This window comes from Ixodes scapularis, unplaced genomic scaffold (genome assembly GCF_016920785.2).
Source record: "Ixodes scapularis isolate PalLabHiFi unplaced genomic scaffold, ASM1692078v2 PGA_scaffold2__306_contigs__length_199485367, whole genome shotgun sequence".
Taxonomy (NCBI): Eukaryota; Metazoa; Arthropoda; class Arachnida; order Ixodida; family Ixodidae; genus Ixodes; species Ixodes scapularis.
The window spans coordinates 57,888,646-57,903,761 of NW_024609857.1; the positions used below are offsets into that span (position 1 = coordinate 57,888,646).

The following is a 15,116-nucleotide window of genomic DNA, read 5'->3' on the forward strand; positions in this document are numbered from 1 at the left end:
GGATTAACACAGAACTGCTCAATTATTTTTTAACACCGCAATCCGTGTGTTTTTATCAGCAAACTGCGAGAGCCAGTCGGGAATCGCATTAAAGTGCGAGCCCCGGCTAGCTTCAATGTGAAGCCCCAACTTCAACCAGAAATGCGAAAAGAGTGCCCCTTTCGTTCCAAACACGAATGATTTTTGCATTGTCTTAAGGGTGAGCGTTTCTTTTTTTCGGGGCTTCATTTTACGGCGACACTGAATTTACTCACAGGACAAGCAAACATTGTCATCTCTTTCTGATAGCTAGAATCCAACATGCACTCATTGTATTTCGTCATGCGTTGGTTGTGCATGCTCGCTCTAAGATTGCACGACACAGGAGTGTCAAATAGAAAGCTTGCCCTGGAGGTGCGACAGCTGAACACTTGTCTGGGCAATGCCCTGTTGATCATACCTGCTGCGCTCATCGTTAGGCCTAACATTACCAAATGTAACTGAACCAGTACCAAACGATTGACAAGGAAAACGAAGATGCTGTTCCTCGTTTGTAAATAACCAACTTTGAAGAAAACAAAGGTATCGCACCTGGTTTGAAAACTAACCACCGTAAAAAAACTAAGATACTGCCGTACATTTACCGCAGAAGAAAAGAAAGAAGCTGCTTCTCTTTTAAATAGCCCCCCTGAAGAAGGTGCCGAGGCGGCACCGAAACGTTGGGACCCTACATCTTTTGGGATTGGTTGGCGTTTGCCCTTTATTTATTTATTTATAACATTTAACCCGACCTGGCAGACGTCTGCCGAGATATTCACCTTCAAGACTGACAAACTCCACCAATGCCATCTGTTGCATGGGACATAAATGAAACACCATAACGAGCCTAGATTGAAGAGAGGGTCCACCTCAAACCATGGGGAGTATTTGCAACCTAACGGTGGACACCTCCTGCAGAGATTGGTCGTAAGCGCACATGTGCTGCATTGTCGTGTGGCGAGGAGGAAAAAAAATAGGCGGAAAGGTGGAGAGGCTTGCAGACGATGAACGCTTTTGCCATCTCGCAGTTCGTATTGCAAATGCGGCCCATAAACCAGGTGACCCCGATTGAGCAGTTGCAAACTCTCTGTAATCTAGGCTTTCTAAAACACCACGAAACAGCTAGCGCCACGCCGAAATTTGGTATAATTGATTGAAAGCCCAGAGTGCCGAGCTTTTTTCTTTTCTTTAAAAACGAGACTAGGGTCGTGCGATTTTATTGCTGGCATGCCAACAACAAACTTTGAGTCATTCTAAATGAAATATACGTACATGAAACCACCCCTTTTTACATTAATCTTTTTTCCAGAAATGCTTTGTTAGATTGAGTTGACGGTCAGATATATTCATTTATTTCGAGTTTGTAGAAGCATTGAACCCCATAGGAATTTGTGTAGGAATGAGAATTTGTTTGTTTAATCATGGATTTCGTCAAATCGGGCTTTGTAAAATTGAGTTTTAACTGCATTCCAATTGAAAGAATGGTGGAATGTGCAGTTCCACTATGGTGTGTTTGTGTTCTTGGTCTAGCTCTTGCTGCATTTTAATTCATGGCATGTGCTCTCGGATTACAGTAGTACCATGGTACAATTTTTTAATTTCACGTCATTTTTAATCAGCATGTTTTTTGGACGTATTTCGTTGTTGCAAGAATAAGCTCTCCCCTGTTTTCAGATCGTTTACAGCAAAGAGCAGAAAGGACCCGTGACGGCGCTCTCTCAAGTCGTCGGGTTCCTCCTGAGTGCCATAGGGCAAAAGGTAGGACGGAAGCGACTCACACTCTGCTTTCACACTCAGCATCTGTGGAGGCCTTCACTTTTATATTATGGTTGCGTGTTTCTCTTGCAGATGTACATCTGGCAGCTCAAGGACAACGGCCTGGTGGGAGTGGCATTCATCGACACTCAGATCTACATCCACTCAGTGGTGACGGTCAAGAACCTGATTCTCGTGGGCGACGTCTTCAAGTCGGTGTCGCTGCTCCGCTACCAGGAGGCATCCAGAACCCTCTCTCTTGTCAGCAGGGTTGGTGGATCTGACAATTATTTGTTTGTTGTTTCGTCATTTCCATTTTTTATGATGAAACAAAGGTTTGAAAAGAAAGTACAAAATGCAACAGGGCAATAGCTTTGGCATCTTCATGATAGTTCTTGACAAAACTGGTGACTTTTGTCTTGCAAGTGACGAGAGAGCTGTTGTTTTACTTAAATTGATCACTGTGGTCATATTGGGCACTTCGTGCCCGCAATATGACGGAGGCTTATTGCGGAGAAGGCGCCGTGTAACCGAGCTTTCGGTTGCACGTCAAAAGATCCCCAGGTGGTCCAAATTAATCCTCAGTCCTCCGCTGGGGCGTGCCAGATGCCCGTCGTAGGTTTGGCACGTAAAACCCCCAAATTTGATTTGATTTTTGATATTGGGCACTTCCAAATAATATTAATAATCATTATTATTCATGATTTATTTATATTACTATGAATTGTATAAATTTATTAATTGTGTCGGTCTCAATCATATATAACAGTAGGAGCAGGGTAGCCAATGCTCGTTAAGTATCTCTAAGGAATGCAGTTTCAGGTTAGCCAACAAGTTACTTGTAAGGAATCCAGCTCCACGTTACCTGTAAGGAATGCAGCTCCAACATGCTCTGTTGCCCTTTGAAGAGCAACAGAATGAGGCTTTTTAGGAGCCGGTAAATTTGCTCACGGTTGGGCGTAAATTGGTACTACTGCAGACTGTTGTTAATTCGACCTCGACGGGACCTTGAATTTTGGTTGAATTATCCGAATGATTGAATTAAAAAAGGACAGAACAACACTTAAAACTAAATTTCCTTTTATTGTCCAAGTACTCTCGGATGGTCTGCTGCCGTCTGCGTCCAAAAGCAGGCTCCGTAGAGCAACGTAACTAAACGTCACGTCCCCAAAAATCGCGCACTACAAAAAAAAAAAAAAAAAAATTTTACGTGTCGATTTTGGCGTTGAGCAGCCAGATTGTCGACGCCAAAGAAAAAAAAAGGAAATGAGAACTTGCGTTTTCTGGCGCACAAGGTGGACCGCACACGATGCTACAGAAAAGCGCTTTGAGAGCGCGCGCGCTGAGAGAGCTTTATGAGCCGACTTTGTCGTTGAGCAACCAAGCCGTCAGCGACAGAAAAGAAAAAAAAAAAAAAAAGGAAATGAGATTTTGCGTTTTTTGGCGTGCAAGATGGACCGCACACGATGCTACAGAAAAGCGCTTTGAGAGCGCGCTCTGTCTACGCCCGACCACGACCACGTGCTATATGTTCTCCGTGCTACTCTACGCCAGATTGGTTGCGCTGACTTGTGTCATTTGCTACAGTCCATCTCGACGGCGTAGAGGAGCAGATGCATATTTGCGCATGTTCGGCTTTGCAGCAAAGGGCCCGTGTTTCGCCGTACGTTGGTGGTTTTTCCTGCCGTGGTGCCGTGCAATGCGAGCCCGCGCGCATTCGCTCGGGACGAATTATTCAATGCGAAGTCTTCCTGAGTTCGAACTATCAAACTTTTCCTTCCATAGAAATGTATGGGCACTCGCCGGGACTTTTGAACATGATCGAATTAAACGAAAAGTCGAACTAACCAAGGTCGAACTAATGAAAGTTTACTGTATAAATTTCATGTGTTTGTGATATATTTTGCATAACCAATTCTTCTCAATTTTTTATGTTGTTTATTATGAAAGTTAAACTGCCACAAAATAGAAGTCGTTACAGCGGAGTGTGTTCTTTCCTTTTTAGGATGTTCGGCCCTTAGAGGTTTTTGCCGTTGAGTTCTTCATTGATAACTCCCAGATGAGCTTCTTAGGTAAGTGCAACATCTCTAAACCTTCGGCATTTTGCTTTTCGGACGATGAGATGTGTACTGTTAGTATTAAGGTGCCTCTTCTGTTTACCCTCTCATTTCTTTACTGATTGTTTCTTGGACTGAGTTCCCCTGTGATGCTGATGGCATTTTGTAACCCTTGTCCAAGCAGGCAAGAAATCTCCTATTTCTCAAATTTAAGTCATTTTATGCATCCTTACATTAGTTTCCTTTGGCATTATAAAAGGGATCTGGTGGTACAATATACACTGAAATATGTGGTTTGCCATAAAACCCCATCAAAAATAAGATTGAGTGTGACTAATTTAGAATGTAAGCGATGTTAACTGCAGGCATATCAACGGGGATGGATAACGAGGACTCCGCAGAGCACTTACAGTGACTTCGGATGATATGCATATATTTTAGTTGTTCATAGTAAGCTGCAAGGATAAAGACCAGTAACTATTTGAGGTATAATTTGTAGGAATTGTCAAAGCAAGAAAAGTGCATTTGTTACTTTGTCTGTTATGGAAAACTCATTTGTTACATATCGGTAGTCATCACGAAAAGCTTTGTACTAAGCTGGATAATTTTTTTATGAACGTTGCTATAACATTAATTTGTTCAGGGCTGTGCTGTACAACACAAACAAGTACCTCATTTTCCAAGCTATAGTCTAGAGACTATGCATTACATGTTTAAAAGGTGAAATTTCTGGCTGTGCTCACTATTTATGCGTGCGGACCATACGGGAATTTTGTTTTTCAAGATTGTTCATTGTGACGAGGCGTGATGGAATTTGTGAATGAAAAGGTATGTTAGTGATGATTTATGTATAATACAAGCTTCTTTGTGAGCTAAGAAAGCAGACATCTGTCAAGGTGTGCCGTGTATGAGAAGATATTCCTTTCAACTTAGCACCAGGTGTGGACTATGCATGGCGTGCAGACTATGCACCGGGTGTGGACTATCTAAGCAAAAACTTTTATTTTTATTGGCCTGAATGGGCCCTAGCAGACTATACACCGTTTGCGGACTATAGCCCGGAAAATATGGTAATTGTCATGTATTGTTTTTACAGCGAAGCTGTTTATGGCTAGGGTTCCGCGGATTCTTCATGTGCGTCAACAGAAACTCTATGCTTGTACCGCCGCACGCGCACACCTTCGCCGTTTAAAAGATTCAGAGTAAATAACCAAAATAAAGCATTGACGAACGCTCGTGCACGATGCCATTTGTTTTAGGCTTTTGCTTCAGAACAGTTACTGCGGCAGATACTGGCATGTGCGGCGCGTGGAACACCATTCCCTGCATTCTTCTTGATGCTTGGGTAATTTAGCAATAGGTCTATTCTGTAGATTAGTTATCAATAGGCACCATTTTTAAGATCAGTAGACTTTCAGGTAGATAATAAAGGTTTCTTAAAGATTTGCTGCTGTACAACCCATATCGGCCATGTCTACGCTCGCACGGCCCTCTCTTTGTCGTCGTTCCCAGCACTTGTGTGCCTGGTTTCCTTTCCTTCGGCTCTCCCAGGGTGGTGGTCTCGTCGTGCGTGTCTAGTTTCCTCCGGCTCCTCAGAGTGGCGATAGTCGTCCACGCGAAATAATGACCACCGATGAAGACAACTATAGGTGTGTGTGTGTACCTTTCGTCATGATGACCACTGATCCAGACAATAAATGTGCTCGTACCTTTGTTCAAAATTCTGTGTCAGGTCTATGTCGTGTGCTAAACAGCTTCACTGGTCATCCACCTTCACAGAGTGGAATGGCTCATGATTTTTTTTATTTTTTTTTCTTAGAATTACAAGCCTGTACTAATTGAAACTACTAGTGTGGCGGAGAGTACTCATTCTTGGCAGTAAAGTAGCAGTAGTGTTTGGCACCTACGTTGAAAAAGCACAGATGTCGTGTTTGTGCTAACGGTGTTGCGCAGTGTACAGATAAAAGCTCCCACAGGAAGCCCTGCTCAGCTCTCCAACTTTGGTGGTATCACAACTCATGCAGTGACGGACTCTGAGCGCAACATGATCCTGTATATGTACCAGCCGGAGTCGAGGGAGAGCTGTGGGGGCCAGCGACTCCTCCGGCGAGGGGACTTTCACATCGGCTCGCCCGTGGTCTCCATGTTCCGCATCAAGTGCCGCATGGGGGAAGTGGCCAAGCACGACCGCCGCCTTGCAGCCAGCGTGGACGGCAGGCACATCACCATGCTCGGTGAGGGCCCTGTCTTGCACGTCACTTCGCGCGAGGAAACGACATGCTGTGGCAGCATCCAGTCGTGTAGCCATTTTAAACGTGAAGGTAGGAAGAAGAGGATATGACATACCGGCTCAAGCCAGCCAAACGACAAAACCCCAAGTGAAGCCGGTAGTAGAGGTCGTGGTCGGTGGGAACGTCTCCAAGGGTGACCAAAACAGCTTCTGGCGCCAAATCAGCTGTCCTTCCGTCCAATAGGGTCTTTTAGTTTTGTTCGGTTTTGGTCATCATTGGAGGCATGTCCCTCCAAATCGGAAGTCTCCCTCGCCTTCACCTCTGGTAACGTCATGTCGCCTCCAAAAGCTTTCTACCTCCGTGATTTTAAAGGTTCCTACGCCTTCTGAGAGTTCTGAAACAATATACCGTGGAGGATTAAAGCTGTGGTCAGTCTGAAGTTTTTAGCTCTTCATATTAGTTTGCATGTTGCTCAAGCATTGCAATGTTTTCTTTTGTTCCGTGTCCATTGCTATGTGATAAAAACCCTGTTGGTTTCAGTGTGCTATTGGTAATGGACTATGAGCCAGTGTGTGCAGTGCTGTAGATATTCATGTTCATGGCTATTACATTTTTGAGTAACATATCTTTTATGAACTGATGAGCTAATTGGGAACTCGAGGACTCATTGTGATTGATTTATGGGAATTATGAAATAAACTCAGGGTGTCTAGCGACCGAGAAAATTGGGAATTGTTAGGGAAATTTTAATTACCGGAAAAAATCTGGGATATTGTCAAAAAGTGTGCCCTGTCTTGGAAAATGAGCTGGAAACGCCATCGAGTTGCCTGAGCAAAGGCTCGACGGCCTGGGGGCAGAAAAATAGGCAATAAATTCTGCTTAGAGCGGAGCACGGGCTCTGCTCACCCGATGTGGAGTATGCTACCCGATGCAAAGGGAAGAGCCCACGAATCCAGTCCAAGCCTTGGATTGGATTGAATTAGATTAGGGGCGCGACATTAGGCTAGATTCAGTTAGAGCTACTAGATTTAGTAACAAATTGGAAAGTCGCAGACCCCAAGTTAATCCGAACCTTAAGCCGAAAGTGTGCATCTGGCAGCCATGCCGCCACGCTGCCACTTGGTTATTGATGTGTGTGGTTGAGCATCGTGTTTTCATTGTATTTCCTGGAATGGGCCTCTTCTCTAACGATGTCGGCGGCAAGAAAGTGCTCATTTTTCCGTGGTGGACGAACCCAAATATTTCGAACAATGCAAGTTGGATTAATCATGTGCAAAATGATCCTCAATGCTTAATGCCTAGTTTTGTGATGATCTTATATACTTAACAGCCTCTACAGTGATCATGGAATTTCACCTGAAATTGTCAGGGGAAACCTGGAAAAGCAGCAGTGAACTGACGAATTGCAAAATGTGTCATGTCATAGGCATTTCAGTTACATGTTGAAAGACTCCGATGTACTCTAACTTGACTCTAATTGTTTATTGCGGTGAGCAAAGTGTCCGTTTGTCCAGCACCTGAAACAAATATTTTTTTTTTATTTTCTAAAAACATCCGGCTTCAAAACCCACTTTTCCTGCTTCGAAACACTGTTTTAGCTGCTCCAAAAGCCACTTTTGTTGCTCCGAAATACTGTTTTGGCTGCTCCAAAGGCCACTTTTGGTGCTCCAATACATTGTTTTGGCTGCTCCGAAAGGTGCTCCAAAACGGCTTAGGCCAATATCATCACTGGGAAAAGTCAGGGAATTTCAAAATAATGATTTGCTAGACCACCTTAACCTGTACAACCCCTAATGTTCGCGAGTCCCTCATTTTCGCGAATTTCGTGACTTGGAAAATGTGCAAGCTTTAGGGGGCGAGTAGACATCAGGTTGTTTTTGTCCCAGACCTTGGAGGGTGTTTACCGTTGGGGACCAGGGGTAATTGGGAAGATGGGGTTCGGATGCTGTGAGGAGTTGGACATCTTGTGGCCGACAGCAGAGAGTTAATCGACATAGAGGCTCACATTGTATTGAATACAACAAACCAAAATAAATTTTATTGCTGCATAAAACAATGAGAGGAAGACAGTACAAATATTAAAAGCTGAACGTAACTGCTGCGCAAAGCTTACATAGTTAAGCAGTTACAAAGACGGACGCATTGACGTCAAGCGTTTTCCCGCGCACAGTGAGGATGGCGGCTAAGCCGCAGAGCAGGGCCTGTTATACACAACAGAAGTAGCGCGGTGAATCACGGGAGAGAACTACTGGGCCACTCGGGCCCTTTCAAACTCAACGGTGCCCTATCCGTTCAGGGGTTAAGACAGTGCGCCGAAACCTGTCCCATCCAATCCGGGTCTACAGTCACCAACCGATTTTTTCGGGCTACAATAATTCAGATTCGCTCAATATTTTGGATCTAGAGGAGGAACCATGACCTACCCAATGTTTTCTAATCTGATTTTTCGGACTGCTCTATTATTTGGATGTTATTTCGGTCCCTGCGAAGTTCGAAAAAACGGTCGGCGGCTGTAGTTACAATCTCATTGGGTACAGATCCCGATGCACTCCCGACCAATCGGGCAGAAAACACCATCCTCTCTTAGGACTAACAAAACTCAAATCGACTCAAGCTTAAACATTAAAAGAAACAAGCTCTGGTTTGTTGGGGAGGGAGTGGCCGAGTGGGCTAACGCGTCTCAGCTCGGAGCGTGGAGCGAAAGCTTGCGCTGGGAACCTCCTGGGTTCGATCCCCGCTGCCCCGCCCGTTTCGATCTGGATGAGTTTCGTACCGGCACGCGTTCGTGTGATCACTACTGCGTGATGCACGTTAAAAATCCCAGGTTAGCGGTTGTACCGCACTGGCTAAATTTCTTATCTACAGCTAAGAGACCGATTATCCGTTGAGGCGCATCTCCATCAAGGCTGTATAAATATAAAGAGCAAACCAATTTTTTTTTTTTGCTTTGGTTTGTTTATGAGTTGGAGAAGGTCTATCGATTCAAGACTGTCTGGGCGAGAATCATCAACGCGTGCCTAACAAGGGAAATGGTCTTAGCACAGAGTGCGAGCATTATGTACTTAAAAAAAAAAAAGATAAATTGAGAACATGCCAGCCACAGCGCACATGTGTCTCGCGACCGCAAGCGTAGCGGAAGACCCATGGTATTCACCCTCAGCATTCCGGGAATCGGAAAGCCACTTCACGGGGGATTCTGATGGGGTTGCGTGCATGCCGGCGCACAAACCTCAGTTGCCCTCGGAGCTACTCCAGCCAGCGTCTCGAGCCACTGGAACATGGCTTGGATGACGTCGTTCGAGCCCAAAATATGGCCACGGTGCTCAGTTTAGTATATGGAATCACGTGCCAGCCGTTTGACGGGAGCACTTTCTAGCTCCGAGTGCCTGTGATGGTTTGCGTTCCCTGGCGTCCCCGGGTCAGGAGCAAGCTCTGAGGGTAACGGCTCACAGTGGGATAGATATATCTCCGCTTGTGGCTGAAAAGTGCGGTTCAACACGCACCGCGAAATATAAAAAGATTATTCAAAACAACACGCCGATACGGCAGCGAGCGAAAATGGACCACCTCTACAGGGCGCGAATATTTCTATTGTCTGGAGAGGCAAATTCCAGTCTTTAGAATTTGCAAAAGTTAACGGTCAAGAATACGACCTCGCCGCCCAGTTTGCAAGAAATTGGGGCCGCGAAAATAAAGGGTTCATCGATATTGCTGTTGTGTTGAAAATTGAACACATATTTTGCCTTCATCTGACACTGGATGCAGATGAAACAAATTGAGTGTGGCTGTAAATTATTTAAGATTTTCCCAGCTCGCTGACTGTGTGACTCAAACATCTGCAAAATTAATTGGCTAGATTAGAGCCAGCAAACTTGGGGGCAATTTCCACATGTATGATGTGCAACGGACATTGATTGTGGTTTCAACATTACAGGCAACTTATGTACACATCAGCAGTCCTCAAACTTTTCGATCTCGAGGAGAGGCTATTTCTATTCGTTAACAGCCAAGGAACCCCTCCCTGGTCTCGACATTAATGCATTAAAGCTGCGTGGAAGCCTACAGACCTCGTAAAACAATAATGTGCACACTGGGCATTGCTTGGCACACGTTTAAGGATCAGTAGCTAAAATATTTAGCACTTTAGGCTAAAAGAGCACTTTATCTGAAGGCATAGATGGCTGAGGAAAGGATTTGGGGAACCCTTGAAGGCACTTCGGGAGACCCTGGGTTCCTAGGTACCCTTTATTATTTAGGCTTCTTTTAACCTTTTTCTGCTCATTGTTTTTCCAGCTACACTCGATGGAAGCCTGGGCTATGTGCTGCCAGTGCCGGAGAAGACGTATAGGAGGCTGCTCATGTTGCAGAATGTGCTGGTCACCAACATGCCACACTATGCTGGCCTCAACCCTAAGGCTTTCAGGTGGGTGGGCACCTCCCAGTTTTGGGAATAGGACGGTGCTTTCCTCTGGGACTCCAGCCAGGGAAGATAAGCTGAAAACTCCAATGCAGTAAATGTCATGACAGTCACCGACCGATCATTCGGACTTCTCAGGGATCGAAAAAACGTCCGAATAAGAGAGCAGTCCGAAAAATCAGCAGATTGAAAAACTTGCCTTTACTACTTCCAAGTGGGCTTAAAAAAGCCGTAAATAGTGCCTTGTTTCAGGTTACGCCTCCGTTTGGGTTCGGCAACGTTCTGTTAGCTTGAGAATCACTGCATTCTTTTCTAGCGTTATGGTCGAGTACTACTTTCTGCACTTCTTAACAATACATCGCAGTGGCAGAACAACAGATGGGGCCATGACATCCAAGCCAGTGCTGTCCGAACGAGATAAGGAGTACAAATCCACGAGCGCAAAATGGCGGCTGGTGACGCGAAGGAATGGAAAAACAAAGCAAACTGATAATAATGATGATGATGATGACGGCCAGCTAAATGGAAAAAAAGGGTTAGCATAGCGTCACCTAGCGGTAGGACTCAGGAGTACTCAAGTAGCGCTGCCAAACCAAGCCGATCCATTTGCAGCCAACATAGAATTCAAAATGGCCGCTTCTCTATGGCTCGCGATGATTTTGTCTGAATAATCGAGCTTTCGGACTTCAAACTGTCTGAAACATTGGTCACGAATATGCACTATTTCTAAGGCGTAAGTCACGGTTCCGCCTTTAGGTCCGAAATACCGAACAAGTTTGAATTATCGGAATCCGGAAAAAGGGTCGGCGACTTTATACAATACAAACCTGTTGATTGTTTTTCAGCTTCTTTATTTTCATTTGTTTTAAAGGGGCCCTGCAATCATATTTAAGCGTCTACCTTTTTTGTGATTTCCACGTCTGTTGGGGTTCGGGCAAGCCAGCGGGCACAAAAATAGTAACTAAATATCAGTGCGTCATATTTTAACCGGACGACACAAAAACCTCCACTTACAAGGGCGACCTGCGGTGCCTAAAGCGCGCAATATGTGACGTCTTTGGTCCTGAGCTTACCACTGAACAGAGCTGCTAAAAGCTTCTTTTTAGTCGAAATACAAGATATAAGTGGTGCAAAATGTTTCAATTATTTATAAAAGTAGTTTGTGTTCACTATTTTAGATCAGAAAAGAAACAAATGCAGTTTAAGAAGTACGGAAATAAGAAATGACCCGTCGACATACCTGCCACCAAGCGGTGGAAAAGGCGGCGCATACTAGAAAGGTGTGGGATCAGGCACCAACGAACGGCGAGCGTAGAAAGGTCCCGGACGTACGCGGCGGCACTGCGGTCGTATGGACTGGAGGATCCGATTGGTTCCGAGCGTTCCCAAGGCCTTCAACGATTAGCTTTGGCTTGCCATTGGTCCTTTTGGCGGTATGGCAGCGCGACGTGGCTCCCATTCTGAACTGATCTTTACCCCGTGTTTTCTGTCATTTATGGCCAATGAAGTGCCATGCCGAACTAGTGTTTAATCGCGCAGCAAATGCAATGCGAGCCGCCTTGGCTGCCCGCTTCATACAGCCTAGCCAGAACATGCTTTAGTGGTGCCCTCTCAAGCCGTCGACACGGAGTGTGGCAGCCTGACCACCCGCTGAGCTCACTACTCCTCCTCTAGTTCACGGCCACTCAAGCAATGAAGGAGGTTATTTTTTGCTTGTTTTTGTAATTTCAATTTGCCTATAACTTTTAAAATAAAGCAAAGTTTGAGAAAAGAAAAGTTCGATTAAGTTACTACTTTCAGTGCGCTCAGGTTCGGTGCAAATTAAAAACCAGTAACAAAGTCCTTGCAGGGCCCCTTTAAAGCCTGAAATTCTTTTTAATGCTACACCCCAATCCCGAAATTCTGTCTCTCCATTCGTGCATTTCCCGCTAAATTTAGTGGGGAAATGGATGTCACGTGACCTATACGCAAATTCAGTTTCACCACTAAATTTAGCAGGAAATTTGATGTCGAGTGACCTGACGTCATGCGACTTATATACACAGATTCATTTAAAATAAAATAAACAAATTGAAGAACTAATATTTCTGAAAGGGCAACTCCGGTCAATATTTTTTTTTTAATTATTATTTGGGATTGCAACTGTTTTTAGCTAAAGCAGTGTCCCTGAATTACAAGGTATATTTCTTGTTTCAATATTGCATGTGGTTTTATAAATATTACGGCTCAAAGTCTGATTTTGGCCATCTACGACAAAACTGAAACTACCTGCTAGAGGGATGGCACCACTGATCATTTGCCGTACGGTCGCGACGTGACGTCACGAGGGTGCTGCGGTATGCAGTACAACCAATAAACCGAAGCTCCACCACGACGTGACGTCACAAGGGTGCTGTGCCAGTGTTCCTTGACTAAAAGCTAATCCGCTTGCCGCCCTCTAAAGAGCAGCTGGTCACATCTTTAAGATTGGTTTAGTGGAATACGCAACTTCACTTTGACGTAATATTACGGCTGGGATCATATTTCGTGCCACTAAGGCGATACCAGCCATTTATTTTGGTTTCGTTTTCCACCAGAGTGTCCCTTTAAATACTGCATTTCATGTATTATAGAACTTTAAAGTTAAAGGTTGCTGCCAATTCTTTTTTAAATTGTTTTCTTGTTATTTACTTCCTTTCTCATTGTTTAAGGGTAATGGCATGGAAGATCATAGTCAAATTGCCATATCTAGGCTTGATGTCTTCCGTGCTTTTAGACCTACCCTGGCTCATAAAAGGAAACACTTGATTCCAACGTTACATTGGGAAATTTGGAAAAGGTTGTCCCGCAAAAGGTTAAATGCTAGCCGAGCTACTTTGTGCTTGGAAAACGGAAAGTTGGCCATATGAAGGAGCGAGGAAAGGGCAGGTGGGCACAGTAATGATAAGAGTCTCTGTTGTGCCATTAGCATATAACAACTAGTAGTGTCTGTTTTTACTGTGAAACATGCTACCCTTGTTTGCTTGTAGGATGTACCATTCCCAGAGACGGGTTTTAGGGAACCCCCACAAGAACATCCTGGATGGGGAACTCATCTGGAAGTTTATGCATTTGTCCTTCATGGAGCGCAGTGAGCTCTCAAAGAAAATAGGAACCACAGTCACTCAGGTAAGGTTTCCGCTTTGCATTTTCTCATTGTGGTTGTCTAATATTATTTTATTTGAGTGAAATTGGAGACTTTGGCTACTTTTTCTCATTGTTGGAGCTTTACATTTTATTTTCCAGATCACGGATGACCTGCTGGAGATTGAGACCTACACTGCACACTTCTGAGCTTCCGAAGCCGTCGGCTTTGACCAAAGCTAATGTACATACTCATGATCATGGCTCATGAATCAAGTGGATCATTAAAAAGTTATGTGTGATTTTAGTTTTGGAACTTGACTTTCTTTGTGTCTGGGCATTGGTTCGCAATTTGCAGTATTAGTCTTGAGGACATAGATGAGTGCACCCAAAAATGGATTCTACATGCATCAATTTTGTCAGGTATGATCAAAAAACTGTTTTGATGCTGCAGTAGTGCTAATGACAATGTACAGCATGGACTTGTCAGAGATCCAGAGAGAGGCTTGCACTTGATATCTTATTCTATTTTGTATAATCTGAGTTATAGATATTTACTTCGACTGGACACTGCTTATCGAGCAGCAGAAGAAAATTTTTATGTACGATGGTGGCACGAGTTCGTTCCCTTCGAGGAAGAGAAAGTTTATTCCATTCCTCTGAGGTGTGGAAAACAGTATATTAGGCTGACGGGGAGGTGCGTAACCAAAGACTCGGAGGGCATCATTTGGAAGTTTCACGGTCGCTAGTGGATTCCTTTCACCCCATTGTCGTTCATGGCCGCACATGCGCTGACTGCGTTTCTTGTTTCAAGAACAGAAAAGTTTGGGGAGTGCAACAGATTCGGCAAGGAAATCATTGAACCATTCACCACGAACTCCGTTGACAATAATGTGTCGGTGCCTTTCCTTGTTCTTTCCAAATAAGAAGTAACCTACTTGACTCCGGAATTAGCCTAGATTAAAACTGCTCTCCACCTCATCCAAATTTTGTGTTTACCATGCTGCTACTTCACATTTTATCTTGTTTCCTTTTTCACAATTTTATCTTTACACTTTCTTTCTTCCTGCCTCTTTTTTTTTTTTTTTTTGCGGTTTTGAATTGCAGGGAGGGCTTTTAAAGACCGACGACCAGTTCGCGCTTTCCACTTTTCCCCCGCTTCCTCCTCTCCCCCTTTCTACACTGTCCACCATCGCCTATTTCCTCCTCCCCCATGGTGAGGAGGATCTTCTGCCTTGCAGAATCTCGAGTCTGGTCGTCGGCCTTTAAGCTCATTTCTGTCGTTGCTAGCTGAAAAAAAAAAACGTTCAGCCTTTCCACTCCCGTGAAGAAGGAGGATCAACGGAGCTGTACTTTATACACTGCCGCTACGCGCACGCGCCCGTTTCCCGTTTCTTCTCGTCCGACCTCCGCCGATCGTGGATACGTCTCCGGAGAACCAGAGTCGAATGAAGCGCACGCGGCACACGTGACGCCAAATGGGTAATCCCCGAACTCCCTCCGGATCCTTGCCGTCGCGCCCGGGAACTGTTCAGC

General features: G+C 44.7%; 1 protein-coding gene across 4 annotated transcripts in view; it reads left to right on the forward strand.

Annotated features, from left to right (window-relative positions):
* Positions 1 to 13,882, forward strand: part of LOC8025089 (cleavage and polyadenylation specificity factor subunit 1) — an 80,270-nt gene extending 66,388 nt beyond the window's left edge. For 2 of the 4 annotated variants that reach the window (XM_042291877.1, XM_042291878.1), the window contains exons 30-36: positions 1,693 to 1,776; positions 1,867 to 2,043; positions 3,779 to 3,845; positions 5,855 to 6,064; positions 10,355 to 10,484; positions 13,487 to 13,625; positions 13,743 to 13,882. In XM_042291877.1, coding sequence (XP_042147811.1) covers positions 1,693 to 1,776; positions 1,867 to 2,043; positions 3,779 to 3,845; positions 5,855 to 6,064; positions 10,355 to 10,484; positions 13,487 to 13,625; positions 13,743 to 13,790 — 855 coding nt within the window. In that variant the 3' untranslated portion in view covers positions 13,791 to 13,882. Of the gene's footprint in view, positions 1 to 1,692; positions 2,044 to 3,778; positions 3,846 to 5,854; positions 6,065 to 10,354; positions 10,485 to 13,486; positions 13,626 to 13,742 lie in introns of all 4 variants that reach the window. The other 2 variants (XM_042291876.1, XM_042291875.1) reach the window with 1 other exon arrangement.
* The last annotated feature ends 1,234 nt before the right edge of the window (positions 13,883 to 15,116 follow it).